General features: G+C 38.6%; 1 protein-coding gene across 10 annotated transcripts in view; it reads left to right on the top strand.

Annotated features, from left to right (window-relative positions):
- The window catches only part of ARHGEF9 (Cdc42 guanine nucleotide exchange factor 9), a 202,995-nt gene that overhangs the window by 90,013 nt on the left and 87,297 nt on the right, over window positions 1-25,685 (top strand). For all 10 annotated transcript variants that reach the window (XM_032330550.1, XM_032330556.1, XM_032330554.1 and 7 more), the window contains one exon: window positions 10,146-10,337. In XM_032330550.1, coding sequence (XP_032186441.1) covers window positions 10,146-10,337 — 192 coding nt within the window. The remainder of the gene's footprint in view (window positions 1-10,145; window positions 10,338-25,685) is intronic.

The following is a 25,685-nucleotide window of genomic DNA, read 5'->3' as shown; positions in this document are numbered from 1 at the left end:
ATCATGATCTCCAGGTTCTGGGATCGAGCCCCATGTTGAGCTCTCAGCTCAGCAGGGCATCTGCTTCTCACTCTCCATCTCCCTCTCTCCCTGATTCTGCTATCTCTGCCTCTGTCTCTTTTTCTCTCTCTCAAATGAATACATAAAATCTTAAAAAAAATCTATCAAGGAAATGACATTTGGAATGTGAGAGATTTGTGGAAATTATGAAGCTTATTACAAAAGTGCCTCCTAAGTCCCTTTCCTGGCTAGAGAGAACAGTTTTTCCCAGATGCCATGTTTCCTTGTGGTTCTAGGGAAGATGGTGTCAACTTAGAGGATAATAATAATAATAATAATAACAGTTATATTTAACTCTGTGCTGGGGAATATTCTAAGGGTTTCATATGTATTACTCTATTTCATCTTCACAATAATCCTATGAAGTAGATCAATATTATTCTCTATTTTATAGCTGAGGAAATAGGATCAGAGATATTAAGTAACTTATTCTACATTACTCAGCAAGACAATTGTAGAGTCAGGATTTGAAACCAGGTTCTGAAGTCCCTATCCTTCAATTCCATCATAGTCTCTCTTAATTTTGGCCTGAGTCTAAAGACCTTGCTTGAATCCTGACTGCTTCTTATTTACTGTGGGCCATCTATCATCCTGTCTGGCCTTATATTTTTCATATAGAATGTAGGATTAATAAAGGTATATTTGTCTGCCTTGCAGGGCTATTTTGAAATGGGAAGGCACTGTTCTTGAGCTAGGCTTTCAGAGAAGCCAAGAACAATAGAAGGATGGTAAGAAACAGTAGGAGAAACAGTCTTCTTGTACGGAGGGTGGAGGGCAGCCATTAGAAGGATACAAGGGTAGAGGTATATATAAGTAGGGTGTGTTAGAATTATCAGCAAGAGCCACCTGACTGATGTTACTGGTCTTTATTAGGGAGGAGTGGAATTCAGTGGGCTAGGTCCATTCTAACATGTTAATAAGTAACCATGAATGTTGAGACAGGACATCCACACAGGTCTTGTCTTGTATTTTATCTTTTCCTTTACTGTCTTTTTTTTTTTTTTCTTTTTTGGTCTGTTGTATAACCAAAACTTTCATACTTTCTTTGCTATGGTTGAAGCTCATTGCTCATTTTGTCTAAGCTGGAAAAGGAAAACAATTTGTCAGCAGTTTTATTATAATGATCTTTCATGTAATTAGTGACAGTTATTAAATCTTTTTCCCTTGAGGGGCAAAGAATGGTTTTTGTGCCTGATTATACATGTCATGCTGTTTGGCTTTGTGCCAGATAGGAATGTAAAACGCTTCCTGGTATGCATTGTCAGGCATCTCTAAGCATATCTGATTCTCCTGGAAGCTGGGACTGAGGCTCCAAGACAGAGGTGGGAATATGTGTGCAAGAAGTGGGAGCTGTGCCTATAGCACACAAGGTTTCTTTCTGTTCTCCACCTCTACCTTGCAGCCACTTTTCCATTGATTAACTGTTCTGGCAGAGAAGGGGGTTTCAGTGATCTCTGTTATAGGAAGAATTCATTTCCTCCAATCCCATTCTCTTGTCTGTCTTTTGCCCTGTTGCTGAGTTTTTTGGCTGGTGCTTTCATAAAAACAGAGGCACATTAGAGGGCCCTGCTCATAATTAGAGCTACCTGAAAAAGGAAAGGGCTGTCTTGGAAAATAGCAATTTCATCACTGGTTGTGTTCAAGCATAATGGCTAGGTAATTGATCAGCAGCAGATGTTGTCAAGGGGGTTTATGTGCTGATTAGAGGGGATGAAGGTGTATGGACTTGGAGACCTACCATTTCCTTTATAACTCCAATCTAACAACTCTGAGATTCTGTTGTTGAATATTACTGGTGGTAACCCTTTACTTTCTCAGAGGATGGATCACTTTTTATTCCTCTCTGGCTGACTAGATTTGACCTTTGAAAATATTGAGGTAACATTTAGACAGTATTGTTTACCCATTCTCTTCTCAGAAACATTACACTGCTGGAGCCAGGGCTAGTCTGGCTTTCTGTGACACTGCTTAAGCCCCTGTTGCACTTTTCACAGGTGCTAAGGCATCATGCTGGGGCCGGCGAGAACTGGATATTATGGCACCTCTCCTTTAAGAACTACTAAACCATTTGCAGGGAGAGGCTACTAAATATGTTGAAGAGTGTGTATCAGGAGAGGAATTAGCATGAGTTTAACATGTGGAACAATGAATTCACTGGAGTATGTGTATGGGTATATAAAAGCATGGGGAAGCGTCAGCCGGGATTATACAAATTTATAACTATAATTTCCTTACAAAAGGTGGAAAATAACTAGGATGAGGAGTAGCCAAAGGGGGACTGTCACCTTATCTAGACTATTTTAATATTTTTATTTTTTACAGGGATATATTACATATTCCAAAAGCTTACCATTTTATTTTTATTTATTTATTTTTATAGTGTTATCTTAGTCACAGTACATCATTAGTTTTTGATGTAGTGTTCCATGATTCATTGTTTGCATATAACACCCAGTGCTCCACGCAATCCCTTGCCCTTCTTAACAACCATCACCAGGCTCACACATCCCCCCACCTCCCTCCCTTCTAAAATCCTCATTTTGTTTCCTGGCACCATAGTCTCTCATGGTTTGACTCCCATTCTGATTTCTTTCTCTTTATTTTTCCCTTCTCCTACGAATGTCCTCCACACTATTCCTTATGTTCCATAATAAGTGAAACCATATTATAATTGACTTTCTGTCTGACTTGTTTCACTTAGCATAATCTCCTCTAGTCCCACCCAAGTTGATGAAAAAGTTGGGTATTACTCAAACTTACCATTTTAAAGTGGGTTTTAGTGTAGTTGACCCTTGAAAAACATGGATTTAAATAGTGTAGGTCTACTTAATACATAGGTTTTTTTTTTAAAGATAAATACAGTATAGTCCTGTAAATGTATATTCTTCATGATTTTCTTAATAACATTTTTCTCTAGCTTACATAATTGTAAGAATACTGTATACAATACAACATACAAAATATGTGTTAATCAATTTTTTATGTTATTGGTAAGGATTCTGGTCAACAGTAGGCTATTAATAGTTAAATTTTTAGAGTCAAAAGATATACACAGATTTTTGACTGTGTGGGGAGTTGGCACCCCTAACATCTGTGTTGTTCAACAACCATATATTCATTGTGCAACAATCACCACTGACTATTCCAGAACATTTTCTTCACTCCCCCAAAGTAACCCTGCAACCATTAGCACTAACTCCCCATTTTCCCCTCCCTCTAGCCCCTGGAAACTACTAATATGCTTTCTGTCTTTATGGATTTGTCTATTTGGGACATTTTATATAAGTGGTGTATAATATGTGGCTCTTTGTGTGTCTGGCTTCATTTACTTAGCATGCTGCTTCTGAGTTTCATCTGTATTGTATTTTATTCCTTTGTATTGCTAAATAGTATTGTATTTTGTGTTTGTGTATATTTGTATGTGTGTGGGTGTGTTCACATACATACCGTATTTTGATTTATCAATATATCAGTTGAACTTTTGGATTGTTTTCCCATTTTGGCTATTATGAGTAATGCTGCTATGAACATTTGTATACCAGTTTTTGTGTGAACATATATTTTCAATTGCCTTGACTATATACCTAGGAGCAGAACTGCTGAGTTATATTATATGGTAACAGTATGTTTAAATTTTTGAGAAACTGCCAAAATGATTTCTACAGTAGTTGTACCAACTTACATTCCTACCAACAGTGTATGAGGGTTCCAATTTCTTCATATCCTCCTCAATACATGCAGTTGCCCGTTTTTTGTTATAACCAGTCTAAAAATGATACCTCATTGTGTTTTTTATTTTTTAATTTTTTTTAAAGATTTTATTCATTTATTTTGACAGAGAGAAAGATCACAAGTAGACAGAGACGCAGGCAGAGAGAGAGGGGAAGCAGGCTCCCTGCTGAGCAGAAAGCCCAATGTGGGGCTCGATCCCAGGACCCCGAGATCATGACCTGAGCCGAAGGCAGAGGCTTTAACCCACTGAGCCACCCAGGCGCCCCCTCATTGTGGTTTTGATTTATATTCCCAAGATAGCTAGTGCTGTTGAACATCTTTACATGTGTTTGTTGGCCATTTATGTATCTTCTTTGGAAAAACGTTCAGATACTATGCCCATTTATAAATGGGCTATTTTCCTTTTTATTGTTGAGTTCTATATATTCTGGATACTAGATCCTTATCCGATATAGTATATGCAAATATTTTCTTCCATTCTGTGGTTTGTTTCACTTTCTTGATGCTATCATTTGCAAAGCAAAATTTTTTAAATTTTAATAAAGTCTAAATTTTTTCCTTTGGTTGCTTTTGTTTTAGGTGTCATATGCAAGAAACTGTTGCCAAATCCAAGGTCTCAAAAATCTTCTGTGTTTTCTTTTACATATTTTATCATTTTAGCTTTTACACTTAGGTCTTTAATCCATTTTAAGTTAATTTTCATATGTAGTGTGAGGTGTGGGTCCAAGTTTATTCTTTTGCGTATGGATATCCAGTTGCCCCCTCACCATTTGTTGAAAAGACTATATGCTACCCCTTTGAATTGTCTTGACATCTTTGAAAAATATCAGTTTAGCATAAATGTTGGGTATATTTCTGTACTCTTATCTATTTCATTGATCTTTAAATCTGTTATTGTGCCAGTACTACACTCACTTGGTTATAGTAAGTTTTGGCATCAGAAGTGTGAGTCCTCCAACTTTGTTCTTTTTCAGAATCATTTTGGTTATTCTTGTCTTTTGAATTTCAGTATGAAATTTAGAATCAGCTTATCAATTTCTGCCAAGAAACAAGCTGAGAGTTTTGATAGGGATTGTGTTGAATCTGAATCAATTTGCACAATATTACCATCTTAACAATATTAAATTTTCCAATCCATGAACATGAGATATCTTCTTATTCAGTTAGGTCTTTAGTTTCTTTTGGCAATGTTTTTCAGTGTTCATTGTGCATGTCTTACACTTCTTTTGTAAAATGTATTCCTGAGGATTTTGTTCTTTCTGATGCTACTTAAATAGGATTGTTTTCTTAATTTTATTTTCAGAAAAACACTTGAATTTGTATGTTGATCTTATATCCTGCAACATTGCTGACTTCATTTATTAGTTATAACAGGATTTTTGTGTGTGTGGATTCCTTAGGATTAAATATATATATATGATTATATATAAAATTTATATAAATATATATATTAAAATTATGTCATATGTGAATAGTTTTAATTTTTCTTTCTAATCTGAATTTTTTTTTTCTCCATTGCTCTAGCCCTCAGTATACATGTTGCATGGAAGTGATGTCTGTTCTTGATTGTAGGATGAAAGCATTCAGCCTTTCATCATTAAGTACATTAATTATGGGTGTTCCATAAATTTCTATCAGTTGTTTGAGAAAGCTTCTTCTTATTCCAAATTTGTTGAGTGTTTTCTTTTTTTATCATGAAAAGGTGTTGGAATTCTCTAAGTGTTTTTACTGTGTCTATTGAGATGCTTATGTATTTTTTAAACCTTTATTCCATTAATATGGTGTATTACGTTGACTGATTTTCATGTGTTGAATCAACCTTGCATTCCTGGTATGAATTCCATCTGGTAATGTGGATTTTTTAAAATATATCTGTTACTGGATTTGATTTGCAATTTTTAAAAAAAAATTTATTTATTTTTTTTCATTTATTTTTTATTTATTTTCAGCATAACAGTGTTCATTATTTTTTCACAATACCCAGTGCTCCATGCAATCCGTGCCCTCTATAATACCCACCACCTGGTACCCCAACCTCCCACCCCCCCCCCCCGCTGCTTCAAACCCCTCAGATTGTTTTTTAGAGTCCATAGTCTCTCATGGTTCACCTCCCCTTCCAATTTCCCCCAACTCGCTTCTCCTTTCTAACTCCCCATGTCCTCCATGCTATTTGTTATGCTCCACAAATAAGTGAAACCATATGATAATTGACTCTCTCTGCTTGACTGATTTCACTCAGCATAATCTCTTCCAGTCCCATCCATGTTGCTACAAAAGTTGGGTATTCATCCTTTCTGATGGAGGCATAATACTCCATAGTGTATATGGACCACATCTTCCTTATCCATTCGTCCGTTGAAGGGCATCTTGGTTCTTTCCACAGTTTGGCAACCGTGGCCATTGCTGCTCTAAACATTGGGGTACAGATGACCCTTCTTTTCACGACATCTGTATCTTTGGGGTAAATACCCAGGAGTGCAATTGCAGGGTCATAGGGAAGCTCTATTTTTAATTTCTTGAGGAATCTCCACACTGTTCTCCAAAGTGGTTGCACCAACTTGCATTTCCACCAACAGTGTAAGAGGGTCCTGTTTCTCCACATCCCCTCCAACACATGTTGTTTTCTGTCTTGTTAATTTTGGCCATTCTAACTGGTGTAAGGTGATATCTCAATGTGGTTTTAATTTGAATCTCCCTGATGGCTAGTGATGATGAACATTTTTTCATGTGTCTGATAGCCATTTGTATGTCTTCATTGGAGAAGTCTCTGATTTGCAAAAATTTTGCTGGGAATTTCTGCATTTCTATTTTTTGAAAGTTTATGAAAGATTGATGTTAATTATTCTTTCAATGTTTGGTAGACTTCACTAGTGATGCCAATCTGGTCCTTTTGTTGTTGTTGTTGTTTTGTTTTGTTTTTCTTTTTCCCATGTAAGAAATTTTTTTCAAGATTTTACTTATTTATTTGACAGTGAGAAAGAGAGAGGGAGAGACCACACAAGCAGGAGTAGTGGGAGAGAGAGAAGCAGGCTCCTTGCTGAGCAGGGAGCTTGATATGGGGCTTGATCATGACCTGAGCTGAAGGCAGACTCTTAACCAACTTAGCTACCCATGTGCCCCAAGAAGTTTTTAACTGCTCTTTACTTGTCATAGGTTTATTCAGATTTTCTATTTCCTCTTCAGTCATATTCTGTAGTTTTTATCATTCTAAGAATTTATTTCATCAGGTTATCTAATTTTTGGCATACAGTTGTTCATAGTGTTCCCTTGAATCATTTTTTTTTAGCTTGGCAGTAACTTTTAGTCTTTTATTCCTGATTTTAATATTTTGGGCTTTCTTCTTTTTCTTTATTTTAACTTTTTACAAAGCAAATGTATTTCTGTATCTATTGTGTAGTTAAAAAAAAAGGGAAAAAAAGGAAGATGTATACAAAATAAAAAAGCATATTAAAATGGGGATCTGGTAAGTTGGTAATTCCCGGACATTATTTCTTCTCTATGGGCTTAAGTTTCTTATCAGGAAGTTGATATGTTGGTTCATTGTTGCTGAAATGGTTGAAAGCCTCTGTATTCTATTATTTACATGATCGAGTATGGGATTAAAGACCCTGGTTGGGAATATTTGTAGACAGAAAGTAGACCAGTTTGGGAGAAGCCTAGTCTTCCTGGAGGACATACATAGTAGAAGCTAAGGATGGAAATGAAAATTGAAGCCAAATTATGGTAATGTTTGAATTCTAGGGTGAGAGATTTGGACTTGGTAATGGGGAACTATTGAGGATTTTGGAGGCTGAGACTAGCCAATCAGTGTAATAGTTAAGGAAATTGTTCTGATAATGACAAATGGGAGGAATTAGAACTGGGAGATAACCCAGGGAAATCACCTAGGGAGAGGGGACCATGACAGTGGAAATGGACTAGGAAGAGATGAAGACCAGTGATATTTTCTGATTTGGAAAGCACTCCCTGGAACTGCTGAGGCAGGAGGGATGGGGAGGAATTAGAAATCTTGCTCATCCTTGTGTCTTGTAGTTAGTGGTGAGGCAAAGAATAGGTCCAAAATACACTTTTGTCAAATTGCATTGCATTAACCCAACTTTGTTTAGCGTTCAGTAAAGGTTAAAGAAAATAGTCTTCAAGTACTCTGAGAAGACTTCCAGGAAAGTCTTCCAACTTGCCAGTCTCTAGACATTTGCTTGTCTCAATCCCACTCCGACAGATATCCTTGTTCCTTCCTACTGGAACTGTTCCAGAGAGTCATCTCATTCCAGCCACCCAAAAGCCAGTATTTTGAATTGACTTGTCTTAAACTCCTGAGATGAAAATAAGTGTTTCATTTTAAATCTCTTAAAAGCCTGTGTTTGGTACCCTTCTTATCACAGAGCTTAGCTTACATTGTGAAAAGCTGGGAAAACCTAATGGATTATTATAGGATGAGGCTTTTATTGTTTCACATAGATGACATGTATATGATGTGCTTGCTTCAATGCCTTAGAATCACTTTTTGAACAGATCTGTTCCTTGACTAATCATCCTTCATCACTGCCTATTGATTGTATTATAGGGCAGCTGTTAGCATATTGAAGACACAAAGTTGACCTTTGAAAGATGGAGAGACTTCCAAAAGAACATTTATAAAGGATGAAAGTTTCTGAATGGAGATACATTTTTGCACATTTGGCTGTGTATGCAAAGTGCATTAAAATGAAGTGTTCTTTACTTGCTATGGCCTATGACAAATACATAGACTATATGCTGGTGATATTTCTAGGTTTGCTGGGTGGTAACCAACCCTCATTCTCTATGAGGCAAAAAGAGAGGGGAGAATACACAGAGTTTAGAAATAACTAATGTTCCTCTAGCTCCATCCCAAAGCTTCTGTCGTTCTAAGGCCACTCACCAACAGGCCTTTCTGGTGGCAGAAATAGTGATGCATCTAAATTGCTTGATCTCAGGTTTTGGAGGCAGGAAAGTAGAGAAAGTTTGTGCAGGGGGAAAGGGTATGGAAGGGAAAGATGGACTATTGATTAAAGCTGTTGAGACAACTGACAAGCTCTTTGTCTAAGTACCCTGGCAGATTTTACCACTCCTACTAATGTTCCACCCTTCCCTTTTCCCCAACCCCCTGGCCTTCCACCTTCTTAGGACTAGGGAGATAAGCCATTTCCCTGATTTAAGCTGTCATCCCAGATCCAGAAACATCTCACACAGCCTCCCCAAAAGAGGTTTTCCTGTATCACTTTGCCTTTATGTTTTGGGATGTATAGTTTCAACACTTACCAACTGTATCTATTTCTGATGATTCTGATAATTCTCAGATCATCTTAGCCCAAGCCCTTCCCTACTCTTTCCTGTTTTCCATAAAACCAGAGGTGCAAAGATGCTGGTACTGTCATTAAGAGCACAGGCTTTGAAGTCAGACCACCTCATTCCTATCCCAGCTTTTCTGCTTTCCTAACTGTGTGACTTGGGAGAAATTCCTTAACTTTTCTGAGCCCCAGTCTCCTCTTCTGTGAAATAGAGATAAGAATGGTATATGCTAGCATGACTGAGTAACAGTTGAAAACTCTTTGCATAGTGATTGCTGTATAGTAAGTGCTCAATCAACTGTTGCTATTATGTGGTTTGGGGACATTCTGTCATGTCCACTCCAACATTGAAGATGTAGAGATCTTTACATACCTAAGGCATTTTACAGTCAAATTTTAATTATTATTTGTACATCTTTTGGTGTTAATGAACACTGAAGGTCCCGTTTTCAAGATGCTCAGTTCAGTATCCAACTTTGGTTTCCATGCTCATAGGTATTATGTTTGATTAATATCTGAGATATATAGCTTCATCTTTTTTTTTTAATCCAGCTGTGCTACTTAGATATGCTCAAGCACAAATGAGTTCTGTTTGGGGCACCTGGGTGGCTCAGTCAGTTAAGCATTTGCCTTTGGCTCAGGTCATGATCTCAGGGCCCTGGGATTGAGCCCCACATCATCTCCCTTCTTGGCAGGGAGTATATTTCTCCCTCTCCTTCTGTGTACTCTCTCTCTCTCTATCAAATTAAAAAAAATGGGTTCTGTTTGATGTAACTCTTTTCTCCTCTGAAATCTTAGATAAGAAACCTCTAGGAGATAATTTAGTTGTATCATTCCACATCCTTCATTTCTCAGATAGGTCATCAGAGGCCTAGAGAGGATTAAAATCATGCTTAAAGCCAGCAAGCCACATAGAGTCAAACCAGGGGCCTCTGGTTGAGTGTTCTCTGAATACTTGAAGAATTTAGTTTATCCTTTTTTTTAGCCTGGCTAGAAACTTTTCAAAGAAGGAAACTATTATTATTCTTTTGCCTGCTTCCACAGCTCTGGGTGAACCAGGAGGATGGGGTGGAGGAAGGGCCCAGTGATGTGCAGAATGGGCACCTGGACCCCAACTCAGACTGCCTCTGTCTGGGCCGGCCACTACAGAACCGGGACCAGATGCGAGCCAATGTCATCAATGAGATCATGAGCACCGAACGTCATTATATCAAGCACCTCAAGGACATTTGTGAGGTAGGCCCAGCTATGATAGTGTATGTGGGGGCACCCAGGGTGGGGGGGGAAGAACATTTTCATGAAGAACCAACAACGCTGCTGAGCTTTCCTGTGACAGTTCCAAGATATTGAAAAGAGCACCTGGATTGGCCTCCTATATTCTGCTCAGTGGGTGAAATAGCTCCCTTGGAGCTTCTCAGTCCCTGTATCAGTTTCTCTTTCTCTGTCTAAGTTTCATCTTTCATTTTCATATTCCTTCTTTTTCTATGTCTCCCTGCTTCCCTCACCCCATCTTCCCTTCCCTCAACCTCTACCTCTATGCTTTTAGCTTCTGATTTTGTTGTTGCCACACTACATAAGAGCCTGACTTCATTCATTAAAGCACAGACACATCTCTCTCCAACTCAGTGGTTCACAAACCTAAATGTACAGAACAGTCCTGGAGTGCCTTGTTGAACATGCAGATTCCAGCCTCCTCTGCCTCCCCAAAGTTGTGAAATCTCAGTCTGGGGTAAACCAAGTCATCTCTATGTCTAAGAGGCATTCCTATTGTAACTGATGCTATTGGTCCTCTTCCTTCACTTGAAGAACACTTGAATAGTGCTTAGGGGGAGGAATCTGGAGGAGATAAGGATGGAGTAGATAAATCCCAGCTCCTTCAACATGCCACTTTGCTCCCCAGATGTGGCTCCACATTCCCTGACTCTATCCCTTCCATCTTTCTAACCTGAGTAAGAATGAGAACCCTTTTTCTCATCCTCTCTTGAGCTCATGAGACAAGCCGACATTTTCAAAGGGCATGTTACTGAACAGTTTGGGAATACCAATGGGAAATGGAGGAAAGAATGTTTTAAAAAATCTCTCTCTCTTTCTCTCTCTCTCACACACACACACACACACACACACACACACACACACACACACACACAATATTCTGCTTGACCCAGGGAAAACTCTACTTTGAATATGTTTATCCCCTTCTTTCCAGATGAGGGGTCAGGTCCTAATATCTGTCCCCTGAGTGCTATTGAGTGAGGTCAGGACCTGCTCTGGAATCAATAATACAGATTTGACACTTTTAAAAGTTCTTGTTTCTTTAGAATATTGTTACCCAATAGAACTCCCTATGGTGATAAAATACTTCTGCATTCTCCAATGTGGTACTGACAAGCCAGCCTTCTATGGCTATTGAGTGGTTGAGACATGGCTATTACGATTGAGAAATGGAATTTTAAATTTTATTTAGTTTTATTTTTTTTTTTAAAGATTTTATTTATTTATTTGACAGAGAGAAATTACAAGTACACTGAGAGGCAGGCAGAGAGAGAGAGAGAGAAGGAAGCAGGCTCCCTGCTGAGCAGAGAGCCCAATGCGGGACTCGATCCCAGGACCCTGAGATCATGACCTGAGCCGAAGGCAGCGGCTTAACCCACTGAGCCACCCAGGCGCCCCAATTTAGTTTTAATTTAAATAGACACAGGACTAAATGGCACCCACATTGGACAGTGCAGATCTAGAAAGATCAAATCCAGGGACTATGGGCCTTAATTTTTTTCACCTCAACTCATTTTTTTCCTCCCTTCCAGGGAGGTTGATGGTTATTTCCACTTCCCCTCTATGAAGCAGTAGAGTAGAAAGAACAACCCTGTGGGGACATGGAATGCTCACTTTCACATCCTGACTTAGTCACTTAGGATCTCTTTGGCCTTGAAGTTGCCTCTTAACTCCTCTGACTTTTTATTTTTCTGATTTGTCCAGTGGGCTTAACTACACCAAAGCCTTAAGTTCTTGATAAACTAAGTAAACATAATATTATAGTCATTTGTAAAAAGGTAGTTTTCTTTTCCTTTCCTTTTCATCTATTCACCCAAACATCCATGGCTTTCTTTTATCTTTTCCTCTTCCTTACCTTCATACAAATAGCTGAAAATTACCCTCTGAAATGTGCTATGTGGCATTGGGAATCAAACCACTGATATGTCATTCATTCAACAAACATATAATAGAGTTCTGCTCCACACTAGCCTTGGACATATCTCTTATCCTCAAAGTGTTCTGCTTTAGACTGGCATCTGAATCACCTGGGGGCTTGTTAGAAATACAGAATCTTTAGCTACACTTCAGACCTACCAAATAAAATTCTGCATTTTAACAAGGTTCCTATTTGACTTACATTATATATTAAAGTTTGAGGAGCACTGCTATAAAATGCTAGCTGTCTTGTAATGGCATAGGGTCTGTCTGATATTTACCTTACAGCTGAGGGATGCTATCAAGATCTAAGTTGGGTCATATCACTCCTCTGCTCAAAACCTTATGACGGCTGACAATCTCTCCTTGAGCAAAAGTCAGTTTCTTACTATTACTTACAAAGTCCTGTGTGATCAACATATTCTTACCTCTATGACTTCATCTCCATCACCTTTCCCATATTCGGTCCCTACTCCAGACACTCTGGTCTCTTGCTGTTCCTAAAAAAAAATGTCTGGCATGCCCCTTGCAACAGATTTTGGACTGGCTTTTCTTTCTGCCTAGAGCACTCCTGCTCCTGATATCTTCATGGTTCCCATTTCCACCTCCTTCAAGTCTTTATTCAGATATCACCTTCTCCTTGAGATTTTCCTTGAACTTTCTATTTAAAATTGTAATTGTACTGTCTCTCCCTCTTTTACATATTACTAGCTGACATATTGTATGTTTTGCTTACATGTTTTCCTTATTGCTCTTCTCTCCTATAGAGTATAAATTCCATGAAGGGCAGGGGATTTTACCTGTTAATTTACTGATATTTCCCCAATACCTAGCACAGAGAGGATCATTGCAAAGTAGACTGCACCAAGATCTCCAGCTCAGAGAGAAGTCACAGACTGCTCTTCTCTAAATCCTCCAGAACACACTGTCTCCTCCTCTGGATAGGAACCTAGCACAGTTCCTGGCACATGGCACGTGCTCAGTAAATACTGTTGGAAGTTAAAATTAAATACAAGGCCTCTAAGGGGGCAAGATGGCAGAGGGGTAAGGGACCATATTTCAGTTGGTCCCCTGGATTGAGCTGGATATCTACCAGAGCTCTCTGAACACCCATGAAATCAGCCTGAGATGTAAGATTACACACTTCTGGATCTGTATGGGGGCAGAGGCTCATCAGTTGAAAGGTACAAAGGACAGAGTTGGAATTGCACAGACAGATATCAGAGAATAAACAGAAGGGTGAGGGAGCCACCAGAAATGAGCCATTGGAAAGTAATACCCCAATGTGAAAGTGATCCTGCCTTTGTGGACCAGCTATAGCTTGGAGAGACCAGTGACTGCAAGATGGAAAGGGACTGATAACAGCACTCAAACAGAACAAAGGGACTTAAGGGAAAATTCTTGGGACCAGGTAGCCACAGGTGCAGACCTAAGCCTACTGACCTGGGACCAGCCACAGCTGCTGCCCACCCATGCTTGAGAGGATCCAGCTGGACATGAGTCCTGGGAATGGCAGCCACTAGGACTGGGCTCACCCAGACAAGTATCGCTTGCGTTTTTGATGGCATAGGGGTACAGAGACAAGCAGGGGCCTCAGATGACCACTGAGAGGGTCACTGAGGGTGCTCACTGCCTGTGGGAGTCTGCAGTATTCAACAGGGCTTACGGAGGTGGAGACAGTGTGTTCTGGAGGATTCAGAGAAGAGCAGTCTGTGCCTTCTCTCTGAGGCAGAGATCTGGGTGCAGACAGTTTACTTTGCTCTGACTCTCTCTGAAAAGGCATGGAAAGCCACCAAAGAACAAAAGCCTCCAGAGAACAAAAGCCCATAAAACTGATTTCCATAGAGCCCAGCCCCTTGATAGGGGGCAGGGCAACTCCACCCAAGCAGGATAGACTGAAAAACAATACCACAGGCCCCTACCTCAGAAGACATGCTGAAAGAACAAGAGGACGACAAACACAGGGTCCCCCATAAAACTGTAAAAACCCAATACCAGGGGAAAAGAGTATATTAAGCTACTGGTATTGCCTTATAGACTATATTTCTTAGAGAAAACGTTTGTCTTTCTTTTTTAAAATTCTTTCTCATGATTCTTCTTTTTTTTTTTACCCACTCACCATTTCAACTAGATGTTCAATAAAACATATTCCATAATAACATTTTGACTTGAAGATTTTCATATATATATAATGTTCTTCCTTTTTCTTTTTTAATAGATAGATAGATAGATAGATAGATAGATAGATACAAGCTTCAGTGTAGTGCTTTTTTCCCTACTCAATACTATCTTTATATATTTATACACCAGTTTTAGTTATCCTTATCTCTGGAAAGTTGAGTTCTTTAACAAAGATAACAAGATATACCCAGGAAGAACTGAAATACCTTTCCTTGCCCACATATGGGGGATTATAACCAGCCTCCCTTCACACCTCCTCCATTTATTTTTTATTCTTTTGTCAGTCTTTTTGTGTATTTGTTTGCTTTTGTTTTTGTACTTTATAAATCTTACACTTGGGGCTCATTTGGGCTGTTTTTTTTTTCTTTTTATTTTGTTGGACTTTTGTTTTGTTTGTTTTGTTTTTGTACTTTATAAATCTTATTCTTGGGGCTTATGTTGGCTGGATTTTTTTTTCTTTTTGGTGGTAACATTTGATTGCTCTGAAACCTCCCAGGGTGCACTTTGCCTGGATAGTGATTGTTATTTTTAGCTGTGCATCACCTCAACCACAACTCAACAGAATGACAAGTAGGAGGAATTCCCAACAAAGGAAAGACCTAGAGACAATGGCCTCTCCAGCAGATCTAATGGATGGATATGGATCTAAGCAAGATGTCAGAAATAGACTTCAGGGTAGCAGTTATATAGACAATAGTGAGGCTAGAGAAAGCTATTAATGGCAACAGAGATTTGTTAAGGGCAAAAGTGAGAGTAGATCTGCAGAACTTAAAAATGCTATCAATGAGATCGAATCTAATTTAGATACTCCAACAGTTAGGGTAAATGAGGCAGAAGAATGAGTTAGTGATCTTTAAGACAAACTGATAGAGAAGAAGGATCAGGAGGAGGCCTGGAACAAGCAACATAAAGTCCATGAAAACAGAATTAGAGAAATTGATGACACCATGAAACATTCCACTGTCAGAATTACTGGGATTCCTGACGGGGTGGAGAGAGAGAAAGGACTAGAACATATACTTGACCATATAGTAGCTGAGAACTTCCCTAATCTGGGGAATGAAACAATTGATTGTGTTCTAGAGGCAGACAGGACAGCCTCCAAAGATCAATGAGGGCAGATCAATCCTCTGCATGTGATGGTAAAACTCAAAAATCTTAGAACCAAATAAACCATTTTAAGGGCAGAGAGGGGGAAGATATTCCTTACATACAGAGGGAGGAACATCAGAATAACATCAGACCTGTACAGAGACCTGGCAAGCCAGAAGGGGCTGGCAACACATATTCAGGGTAATACATGTGAACAATATGCAGCCAAGAATTTGTTATTCAGCAAGGCTGTCATTCAGAATAGTTGGAGAGATAAGAAGCTTCCAGGACTGGCCCAGAATGAAAGAATATATGACCACTAAGCTGGCCTTGCAAGATATATTAAGGGGGTTCTATAAAAGCAGAAAAAACCCAAGAGTGATACAGAACAGAGATGTAAAGAGACAATCTATAGAAATAAGGACTTCACGGCAAAATGATGAAAAATCCTATCTGTCAATAGTCACTCTCACTGTGAATGGCCTAAATGCTCACATAAAATGGCACAGATAGTAGACTGGATGAAAAGACAGGACACATCCATATGCTGTCTACAAGAGACTCATTTTGAACCTAAAGATACATCCAGATTGAAAGTCAAGGAATCTTTCATGCCAACAGACTACAAAAGAAAGATAGGGTAGCAATTCCCATATCAGACAAACTAGATTTTAAATAAAGACAGTAGTAAGAGATACAGAAGGACAATATATCATTCTTAAATTGTATATCCAACAAGAAGATGTAACAATTGTAAGTATCTATGCCCCCAACATGGGAGCAGCCAACTGTTAACCAAAATAAAGAGACATATTGATAATGTTAATTGTAGGAGATCTTAACACTCCACTCTCAGCGATAGACAGATCAACTCAGCAGAAAATCAAAGAAACAAGAGCTTTAAATGACACACTGGACAAGATGGACCACATAGATATATACAGAACATTCCACCCTAAAACAACAGAATACCCATTCCTCTCAAGCACACATGGAACTTGCTCCAGAATAGACCACATACTGGTTCACAAGTCAGGTCTCAACCAGTACCAAAAGACTGAGTTTATTCCCTCCATATTCTCAGACCACAATACTTTGAAACTGGACCAACCACAAGAAAAAAGTTTGGAAGAAATTTAAATACTTGGAAGCTAAAGACCATCCTGCTCAAGAATGTTTGGATCAATCAGGAAATCAACGAAGAACTTAATCAATTCATGGAAACCAATGAGAATGAAGACACATTGATTCAAAACCTATGGGATAGAGCAAAGGTGGTCCTAAGGGGGAAAAACATACCCATCCAAGACTTAGTCAAAAAAATAGAAAAATCTATTTCTATTTCTACATAGAATACACAAACTATCTTTAAATCTTAAAGATCTAGAGAATCAACAACAAATTAAGCTTAACCTAGGCACGGGAAGGGAAATAATTAAGTTTAGAGCAGACATCAATGAATCAGAAACCAGAAATACAGTAGAACAAATGAACAAAACTGGAAGCTGGTTCCTTGAAAAATTTAGTAAGTTTGATAAACCACTGGCCAAACTTATCCAAAAGAAAAGAGAAAGGACCAAATTAATAAAATTATGAACAAAAGGGGGGAGATCATGACTAACACTAAGGAAGTGGAAACAATCATCAGAAATTATCAATTGCTATGCCAATATGTTAAGAATCCTAGAAATGGCTGCATTCCTAGAAATCTATAAACATCCAAGACTGAAAAGGAAGAACTTGACAACCTGAAAATACCAATAACTAGTAAGGAGATTGAAACAGTGATCAATAACCCCCAAAACAAGAGTTCAGCACCCGATGGATTCCCTGGGGAATTCTACCAAACATTCAAAGAAGAAATCATACCTGTTCTCCTGAAGCTGTTTCAAAAATATAGAAACAGAAGGAAAATTTCCAGACTGTTTCTAGGAGGCCAGCATTATTTTTATCCCCAAACCAAGCAAAGACCTCATAATAAAGGAGAATTTCAGACCAATATACCTGATGAATATGGATGCCAAATTTCTCCACAGGATCCTACCTAATAGGATCCAAGAATACATTGAAAGGATTATGCATTGTGACCAGGTGGGATTTATCCCTGGGATGCACGGGTGCTTCAACATTCATAAATCAATCATGTGATAGAACACATAAATAAGTGAAGAGACAAGAATCATATGGTCCTCTTAATTGATGCAGAGAAAACATATGACAAAATACAGCATCCTTTCCTGAATAAAACTCTTCTAGGGATAGAGGGAACATTCCTCAGTTTCATAAAATCAGTCTATGAAAAAACCACAGTGAATATCATTCTCAGTGGGGAAAAGCTGAGAACCTTCCCATTGAGATCAGGAACACGACAAGGATTCCCACTCTTCCTGCTATTGTTCAACATAGTATTAGAAGTCCTAGCAACAACAATCAGAAAACAAAAAGAAATAAAAGGTGTTTAAATTGGCAAAGTAAAAGTCAACCTCTCTCTCTTTGGAGATGACATGATACTTCATAGGGAAATCCCAGAAGTCTCCAACCCCAAATTACTAGAACTTATACAGCAATTCAGTAATGTAGCAGGGCACAAAATCAATACACAAAAATTGTTTGCTTTCTCATACATGAAGAATGAAACCACCAAAAGATAAATTAGAGAATCAATTCCATTTACAGTAGCACCCAAAACCATAAGATATCTCAGAATAAACCTAAGGAGGTAAAGTATTTGTACTCTAGGAACTAGAAAACACTCATGAAAGAAACTGAAGAAGACATAAAAAGATGGAAAGTCATTGCATTCTCATGGATCAGAAGAATATATATACTCTGTACTCTAGGAACTACAGAATACTTATGAAGGAAACTGAATAAGACTCAAAAATTTAGAAAAATGTTCCTTGCTCATGGATGGGAAAAATAAACATCATTAAAATGACTTTGCTGCCAAGAGCAATCTATATTTTCAATGCCATCCCAATCAAAATACCAACAGCATTTTTCAAAATGCTCAACATTGGCTTCAGCAACTTATTTCAAGACATGTCTCCAGGGGAATCTCAGTAGCTCAGTTGGTTAAGTGACTGCCTTCAGCTCATGCCGTGTTCCTGGAGTTCCAGGATTTTGTCCCCCATTAGGCTCCCTGAGAGCACTTCTCCCTCTGACCTTCTCTCCTCTCATGCTCTCTCTCTCTCTCATTCTCTCTCTCCCATAAATAAATAAAATCTTAAAAAAAAAAAAGACAGGTCTCCATAGGCAAGGGAAACAAAAGCAAAAATGAACTTTCAGGAGTTCATCAAGATGAAAACCTTCTGCACAGCAAAGGAAACAGTCAGTAAAACAGAGAGATGACCCACAGAATGGGAGAAGATATTTGCAAATGGCACTACAGACAAAGGGCTGATATCCAAGAGGTATAAGAAACTTCTTAAACTTAACACCCCAAAACGATAATCAAGTCAAAAATTGGGCAGAAGTCATGAGCAGACACTTGTCCAAAGAAGACACACAAATGCCTCATAGACACATCAAAAAGTGTTCACCATCATTAGCCATCAGGGAAATTCAAATCAAAACCATATTGAGATACCACCTTACACCAGTTAGAGTGGAAAAAGTTGACAAGACAAGAAAGAACAAATGTTGGAGAAGTTGTGGTGAAAGGGGAACCCTCTTACACTGTGGGAATGCAAATTGGTGCAAGTATTTTGGAGGAAAATAGTGTGGAGGTTTCAAAAATAGAACTATGTATGACCCAGCAATTGCACTACTGGGTATTTACCCCAAAGATACAGATGTAGTGAAAAGAAGGACCATATGCACCCCAATGTTCATAACAGCAATGCCCACAATAGCCAAAATGTGACAAGAGCCAAGATGCCCTTCAAAAGACGAATGGATTAAGAAGGGATGGTCCATATATACAATGGAATATTATGCCTCCATCAGAAAGGATGAATACCCAATTTTTGCATCAACATGTATGGGACTGAAAGAGATTATGCCAAGTAAAATAAGTCAAACAGAAATAGCCAATTAGCATATGCTTTTACTTATTTGAGGAAGATATGGTATAGCATGGAGGACATTAAGAGAAGGGAAAAATGAAGGAGGAGAAATCAGAGTAGGAGAAGAACAATGAGAGACTATGGACTCTGAGAAACAAAATGAGCATTTTAGAAAAGAAGGGGCATAGGGGAAATGGTGAGCCTGTGGTTGGGTATTAAGGAGGGATTGCATGGAGAACTGGGTGCTATACACAAACAATGAATCATAGAGCACTACATCAAAAACTAATGATGTACTGTATGTTGAATAACGTAACAATAAAAAAATAAGAAAAAATATAGTTGCTTACATGCATGTATTATCTTCAGCAAAGTATATTTACATCTTGTGCCATGTGATTTTCCAATAGGGCAGATGATATTAGCCTTATTCCTATTTTCTAGAGTAACAGACTTAAGTCTCTAATGTACAAAATTACCTTTTCAGAGTTCTCACTGGCACTGGCCCAGTAGAGTCCTTTCGTCTTAGAAGGATCTTTCGTTCTCAACTTCCAAACATCTCGGCCTCTTCTTATAGGTCACAAGCTCAGTATAGCAACAGAGGTATTTATCCTTTCTGATGGCTGAGTAGTATTTCATTGTATATGTGAACCACATTTTCTTTATCCATTCATCTGTTGAAGGACATCTTGGCTCCTTCATAGTTTGCCTATTATGGATATTGCTGCTATAACATTGGAGTGCATATGTCCATTCCTTTCACTATATCTGTATCTTCAGGGTTCATACCTAGTAGTGAAATTCCTGGGTAGTAGGGTAGCTCTATTTAACTTTTTGAGGAACCTCCATACTGTTTTCTAGAGTGACTGGAACAGCTTGCGTTCCCACCAGTGGTGTAAGAGGGTTCCCCTTTTTCCACATCCTTGCCAGCATTTGTGGTTTCCTCTCTCATTAATTTTTGCCATTCTAACTGGTGTATAGTGGTATCTCAATGAGGTTTTTATTTATATTTCCCTGATAACTAGTGATATTGAACTTTTTTTCATGTGTCTTTTATCCTTATAAATGTCTTCTTTGAAGAAATGTCTGTTCATGTCTTCTGCCCATTTTTTTGACTTGATTATTTATTTTCTGGGTGTTGAGTTAGAGAAGTTCTTTATATATCTTGGATACTAGCCCTTTATCTGTAGTGTCATTTGGAAATACCTTTTCCCATTCCATGGGTTGCCTCTTTGTTTCATTGACCATTTCCATTGCTGTTCAGAAGCCTTTTATCTTCATGAAGTCTCAAAAATTCATTTTTGGTTTTGTTTCCCTTGCCTTTGGAGACATGTCTTGAAAGTAGTGTCGGCTGATGGTGAAGAGGTTACTGCCTGTGTTCTCCTCTAGGATTTTGATGGATTCCTGTCTCACATTGAGGTCTTCCATTCATGTAGAGTTTATCTTTCTGTGTGGTGTAAGAGAATGGTCGAGTTTCATTCTTCTGTATATAGCTGTCCAATTTTACCAGCACCATTTATTGAAGAGACTATCTTTCTTCTATTGGATTTTTTTTCTGCTTTTTCAAAAATTAGTTGACCATAGAGTTAAGGGTCCATATCTGGGCTCTCTATTCTCTTCTATTGATCTATTTGACCATTTTTGTGGCACTACCATGCTGTCTCGGTGATCATAGCTTTGTAATAAAGCGTGGAATCAGGCAACGTGATGCCCATGAAGCTTTGTTTTTCTTTTTCAACATTTCTACGGCAATTTGGGGTATTTTTCACTCCATACAAATTTTAGGATTATTTATTCTAGCACTTTAAAAATGTCACTGAGGGGCACCTGGGTGGCTCACTGGGTTAAGCCTCTGCCTTCGGCTCAGGTCATGATCCCAGGGTCCTGGGATCAAGCCCTCCATCAGGCTCTCTGCTCAGTGGGGAGCCTGCTTCCCTCTTTCTCTGCCTGACTCTCTGCCTACTTGTGATCTCTGTCTGTCAAATAAATAAATAAATAAATAAATAAATAAATAAATAAATCTTTTAAAATGTCACTGATATTTTGATTGGGATGGCATTGAAAGTATAGATTGCTCTCAGCAGCATAGATATTTTAACAATGTTTATACTTCTGATTTTGAGCAGGGAATGTTTTTCTAAGTTTGTGTGTGTGTGTGTGTGTGTGTGTCTTATTCAGTTTCCTTCTGTAATTTTTCTGTAGTTTCTAGAGTAGAGGTAATTTCCCTCTTTGTTTATGATTATTTCAAGTTATCTGAAGGTTGTTGGTGCTATTGTAAATGGAATGATTTCCTAATTTCTCTTTCTGCAGTTACATTGTTAGGATATAGGAAAGGAACTGATTTCTGTTCATTCATTTTGTATTCTGCCACATTGCTGAATTGCTGTAAGAGTTCTAGCAGTTTGGTGGTGGAGTCTTTCAGGTTTTCCACATAAATTATCGTGTCGCCTGTGAAGAGAGTTTGACTTCTTTTCCAGTTGGAATACATTATATTTCTTTTTGTTTTCTGGTTGCTGTTTCTAGGACTTGTAGTACTATGTTGAACAATAGTGGTGAGAGTGGGTATCATTGTAATGTTCCTAATGTTAAGGTAACAGCTCTCAGCTTTTCCTCATTGAGAATGATGTTCACTATAGGCTTTTCATAGATGGATTTTATGAAATTGAGGAATGTTCCCTTAATCCCTATGCTCTGAAGAGGAGCATAATCATGAAAAGTTGCTATATTTTGCCAAATGCTTTCTCTGCATCAATTGAGAGGACCATGTGGTTCTTGGCTTTTCTCTTATTTATGTGTTTTATCACACTGATTGATTTATGAATGTTGAAGCACCCTTGCATCCCAGGGATAGATCCCATCTGGTCACAATGCATAATCCTTTCAATGTATTCTTGGTTCCTCTGAGCTATGAGATCTTGTGGAGAATTTTGCATCCATATTCATGGGGATATTGTTTCATAATTCTACTTTTTATGGGGTCTTTGCCTGGTTTGGGGATCAGGGTAATGCTGGGTTCATAGAATGAGTTTGGAAGTTTTGCTTCTGTTTATTGTTGAAACAGCTTCAGGAGAATAGGAATTATTTCTTCCTTGAATATTTGGTAGAATTCCCTAAAGAATCCATTAGACCCTGGACTCTTGTTTTTTGGGAGGTTATTATTATTATTTTTTTTAATCACCGCTTCAATCTCACTCTTGGTTATTGTTCTATTCAGGTTGTCAATTTATTCCTGTTTCCATCTTGGTTGTTTATAGATTTCCTGGTAGGCATCCATTTCTTCCAGGTTGCTTAATTTATTGGCGTATAGTTGTTGATAATAATTTCTAGTAATTCTTACTATTTCCTTGGTGTTAGTCATGATATCTCCCCTTTCATTCATAATTTTATTAATTTGGGGCCTTTTTCTTTTCTTTTGGCTAAGTCCAGCCAGTGCTTTATTAATTCCTTCAAAGATCCAGCTTCCTGTTTTGTTGATCTGCTCTACTGTATTTCTGGTTTCTAATGCACTGATCTCTGCTTTAATCTTAATTACTTCTCCTCTTATGCATGGCTTAGGCTTTCTTTGCTCTTTTTTCTCCAGTTCTTTAATATCTAAAGCTAATTTGTGTTTGGGATCTAATTTTTGAGTGAGGCTTGGATGGGTATTTATTTTCCCCTTCGGACCACCTTTGCTCTATCTGATATGTTTTTGGGTCAGTGTATCTCCATTCTCATTGGTTTCCATGAATTGATTAAGTTCTTCTTTGATTTCCTGGTCGACCCAAACATTCTTGAGCAGGATGGTCTTTAGCTTCCAAGTGTTTGGATATCTTCCAAACACTTTTTTTGTGGTTGAGTTCCAGTTTCAAAGCACTGTGGTCTGAGAATATCCAGGGAATAATCTCAGTCTTTTGGTATCAGTTGAGACCTGATTCGTGACCCAGTGTGTGGTCTATTTTGGAGAAAATTCCATGTGCTTTCAAGAAGAATGAGTATTCTGTTGTTTTAGTTTGGAATTTTCTGTATATATCTATGAGGTCCATCTGGTCCAATGTGTCATTCAAAACTCTTGTTTCTTTGTTGATTTTCTGCTTAGATGATCTGTCTATTATTTAAAGTGGCATGTTAAGATACCCTACAATTATTGTATTCTTATCAATTTGACTCTTTATTTTAGATTTTCTCAGTGGACAGACCCCTTAAGAATGATGTAGTGTCCTTCTTTATCTCTGACTACAGTCTGTAGTTTAAAATCTAATTTTTCTGCTATGAGAATCACTACCCCAGCATTCTTTTGAGGCCTGTTGGCATGAAAGATGTTTTTCCACCCCTTCACTTTCAGTCTGGATATATCTTTAGGTTCAAAATGCATCTCTGGGACGCCTGGGTGGCTCAGTCGGTTAAGCCACTGCCTTCAGCTCAGCTCATGATCCCAGGGTCCAGGAATCAAGTCCCGCATCAGGCTCCTTGCTCAGCAGGGAGCCTACTTCTCTCTCCGCCTCTGCCTGCCACTCTGCCTGCTTGTGTGCTCTCTCTCTCTCTCTCTGACAAATAAATAAATATAATCTTTTAAAAAATATGTCTCTTGTAGACAGCATATGGATGGGTCGTGTTATTTTACCCAGTCTTCAACTGGGTAAATGACTACCCTGTATGATTGTATGGGATCATTTATGCCATTCACATTGAGAGTGATTATTGAAAGATAAGTTTTTATTGAAATCATATTGCCTGTGAAGTTCTTGTTTCTATAGATTGTCTCTATAAATTTCTGTTCTATATCACTCTTGTGGTCTTTCTCCTTTTGTGGAATAGCCCTTAATATTTCTTGGAAGACCATCTTGGTGGTCACGTATTCTTTCAGTTTCTGCTGGTCTTTTCTCCCAGTCTAAGAATTCCTTTCCATCCATTCTTAATGATAGTCTTGGCGGATAAAGTATCATTGGGTTCCTGTTCTTCTCATTTAGTACCCTGAATATGTCTTGCCAGCCCTTTCTGGTTTGCCCAGTCTTTGTGGAGAAGACTGACATTATTCTGACATTCCTCCCTTTGTATGTAAGAAATCTCTTCCCCCTTGCCACCTTCAAGATTGTTTCCTTGGATCTAAGATTTGTAAATTGTATTATATGTTGTGGCATCAGTCTGTTCTCATTGAACTTGGCAGGGGTCTTCTCTGCTTCTTGTTTCCTACCTGAAATTAGAGAAGTTCCCAGCTACAATTTGCTCAAACATATCTTCTAGACCACCCCCCCCCCCCGCGTCTCTCTCTACCCCCTCAGGGATCCTGATAATTCTGATACTGGAATGTTTCATTGAGTCACTAATCTCTCTCAGTGATTCCTTGCATTTTACTTTATTTTTGCCATGCTATCTCAATTTCCTACTTTTCTATCATCTTATCCCCTATCTCACTAATTCATTCTTCTTCCTCATTTACCATGGCAGTCAGAGTATCCAGTTTAGACTGCATTTCATTCATAACATTTTAACGTTCCACCTGATCAGACCCCAGTTCTGCCCTTAGAGATTCTATATTGTGGTTAATATTTTTCTCAAGCCTAGATATGGCCTTGATAGTTGTTACTCTGAAGTCAATTTCTTACATCTTCTTTGTATTAATATCTATTCTGTTGCAAAGGCCACGGTGTCTGAATCATTCCTTTGTTGGGGGTTCCTCCTCTTAGTCATTCTGTTGAGAGGTACATGAGGGAATTACAGAGTCCATTTTATTGACCATAAACCAAGCAAGATGCACCTGTTTGGGACCTTAGGGTTGTTGGCCTCTTGTTCTTCCAGCCTGTCTTCTGGGGAAGTGGCCAGTTGTGCTGTTACTCAGGCAACCCTGTTTGGCAAAGTTGCCCCGCCTCCGTGGTGGGGAGTGGTGGATTTGGTGAAAACCATTTTGGGGGGATTTTTGTTCTCTGGTGGCTTTCCCTGGTGGCTTTCTGCATCTATTCTGAGAGAGTAGAAATTGCCATATCCAAACTTCTGTCTCAGAACAGAGTGATCACTATTTTCCAGAAAGCCCTCCAGGCCATACTGACTCTGTTTTTTGTCTGTGCTGCTAAAAACTGCAGAATCCTGGTGTGCACACCCCACAGCAGCACTCCCAGCCCTCACTTCCAGGTCTAGGCAT

Source organism: Mustela erminea, chromosome X (assembly GCF_009829155.1).
Source record: "Mustela erminea isolate mMusErm1 chromosome X, mMusErm1.Pri, whole genome shotgun sequence".
Lineage (NCBI taxonomy): Eukaryota > Metazoa > Chordata > Mammalia > Carnivora > Mustelidae > Mustela > Mustela erminea.
The sequence above is the reverse complement of the archived record's forward strand: the minus strand, read 5'-3'. Positions and strand labels throughout refer to the sequence as shown.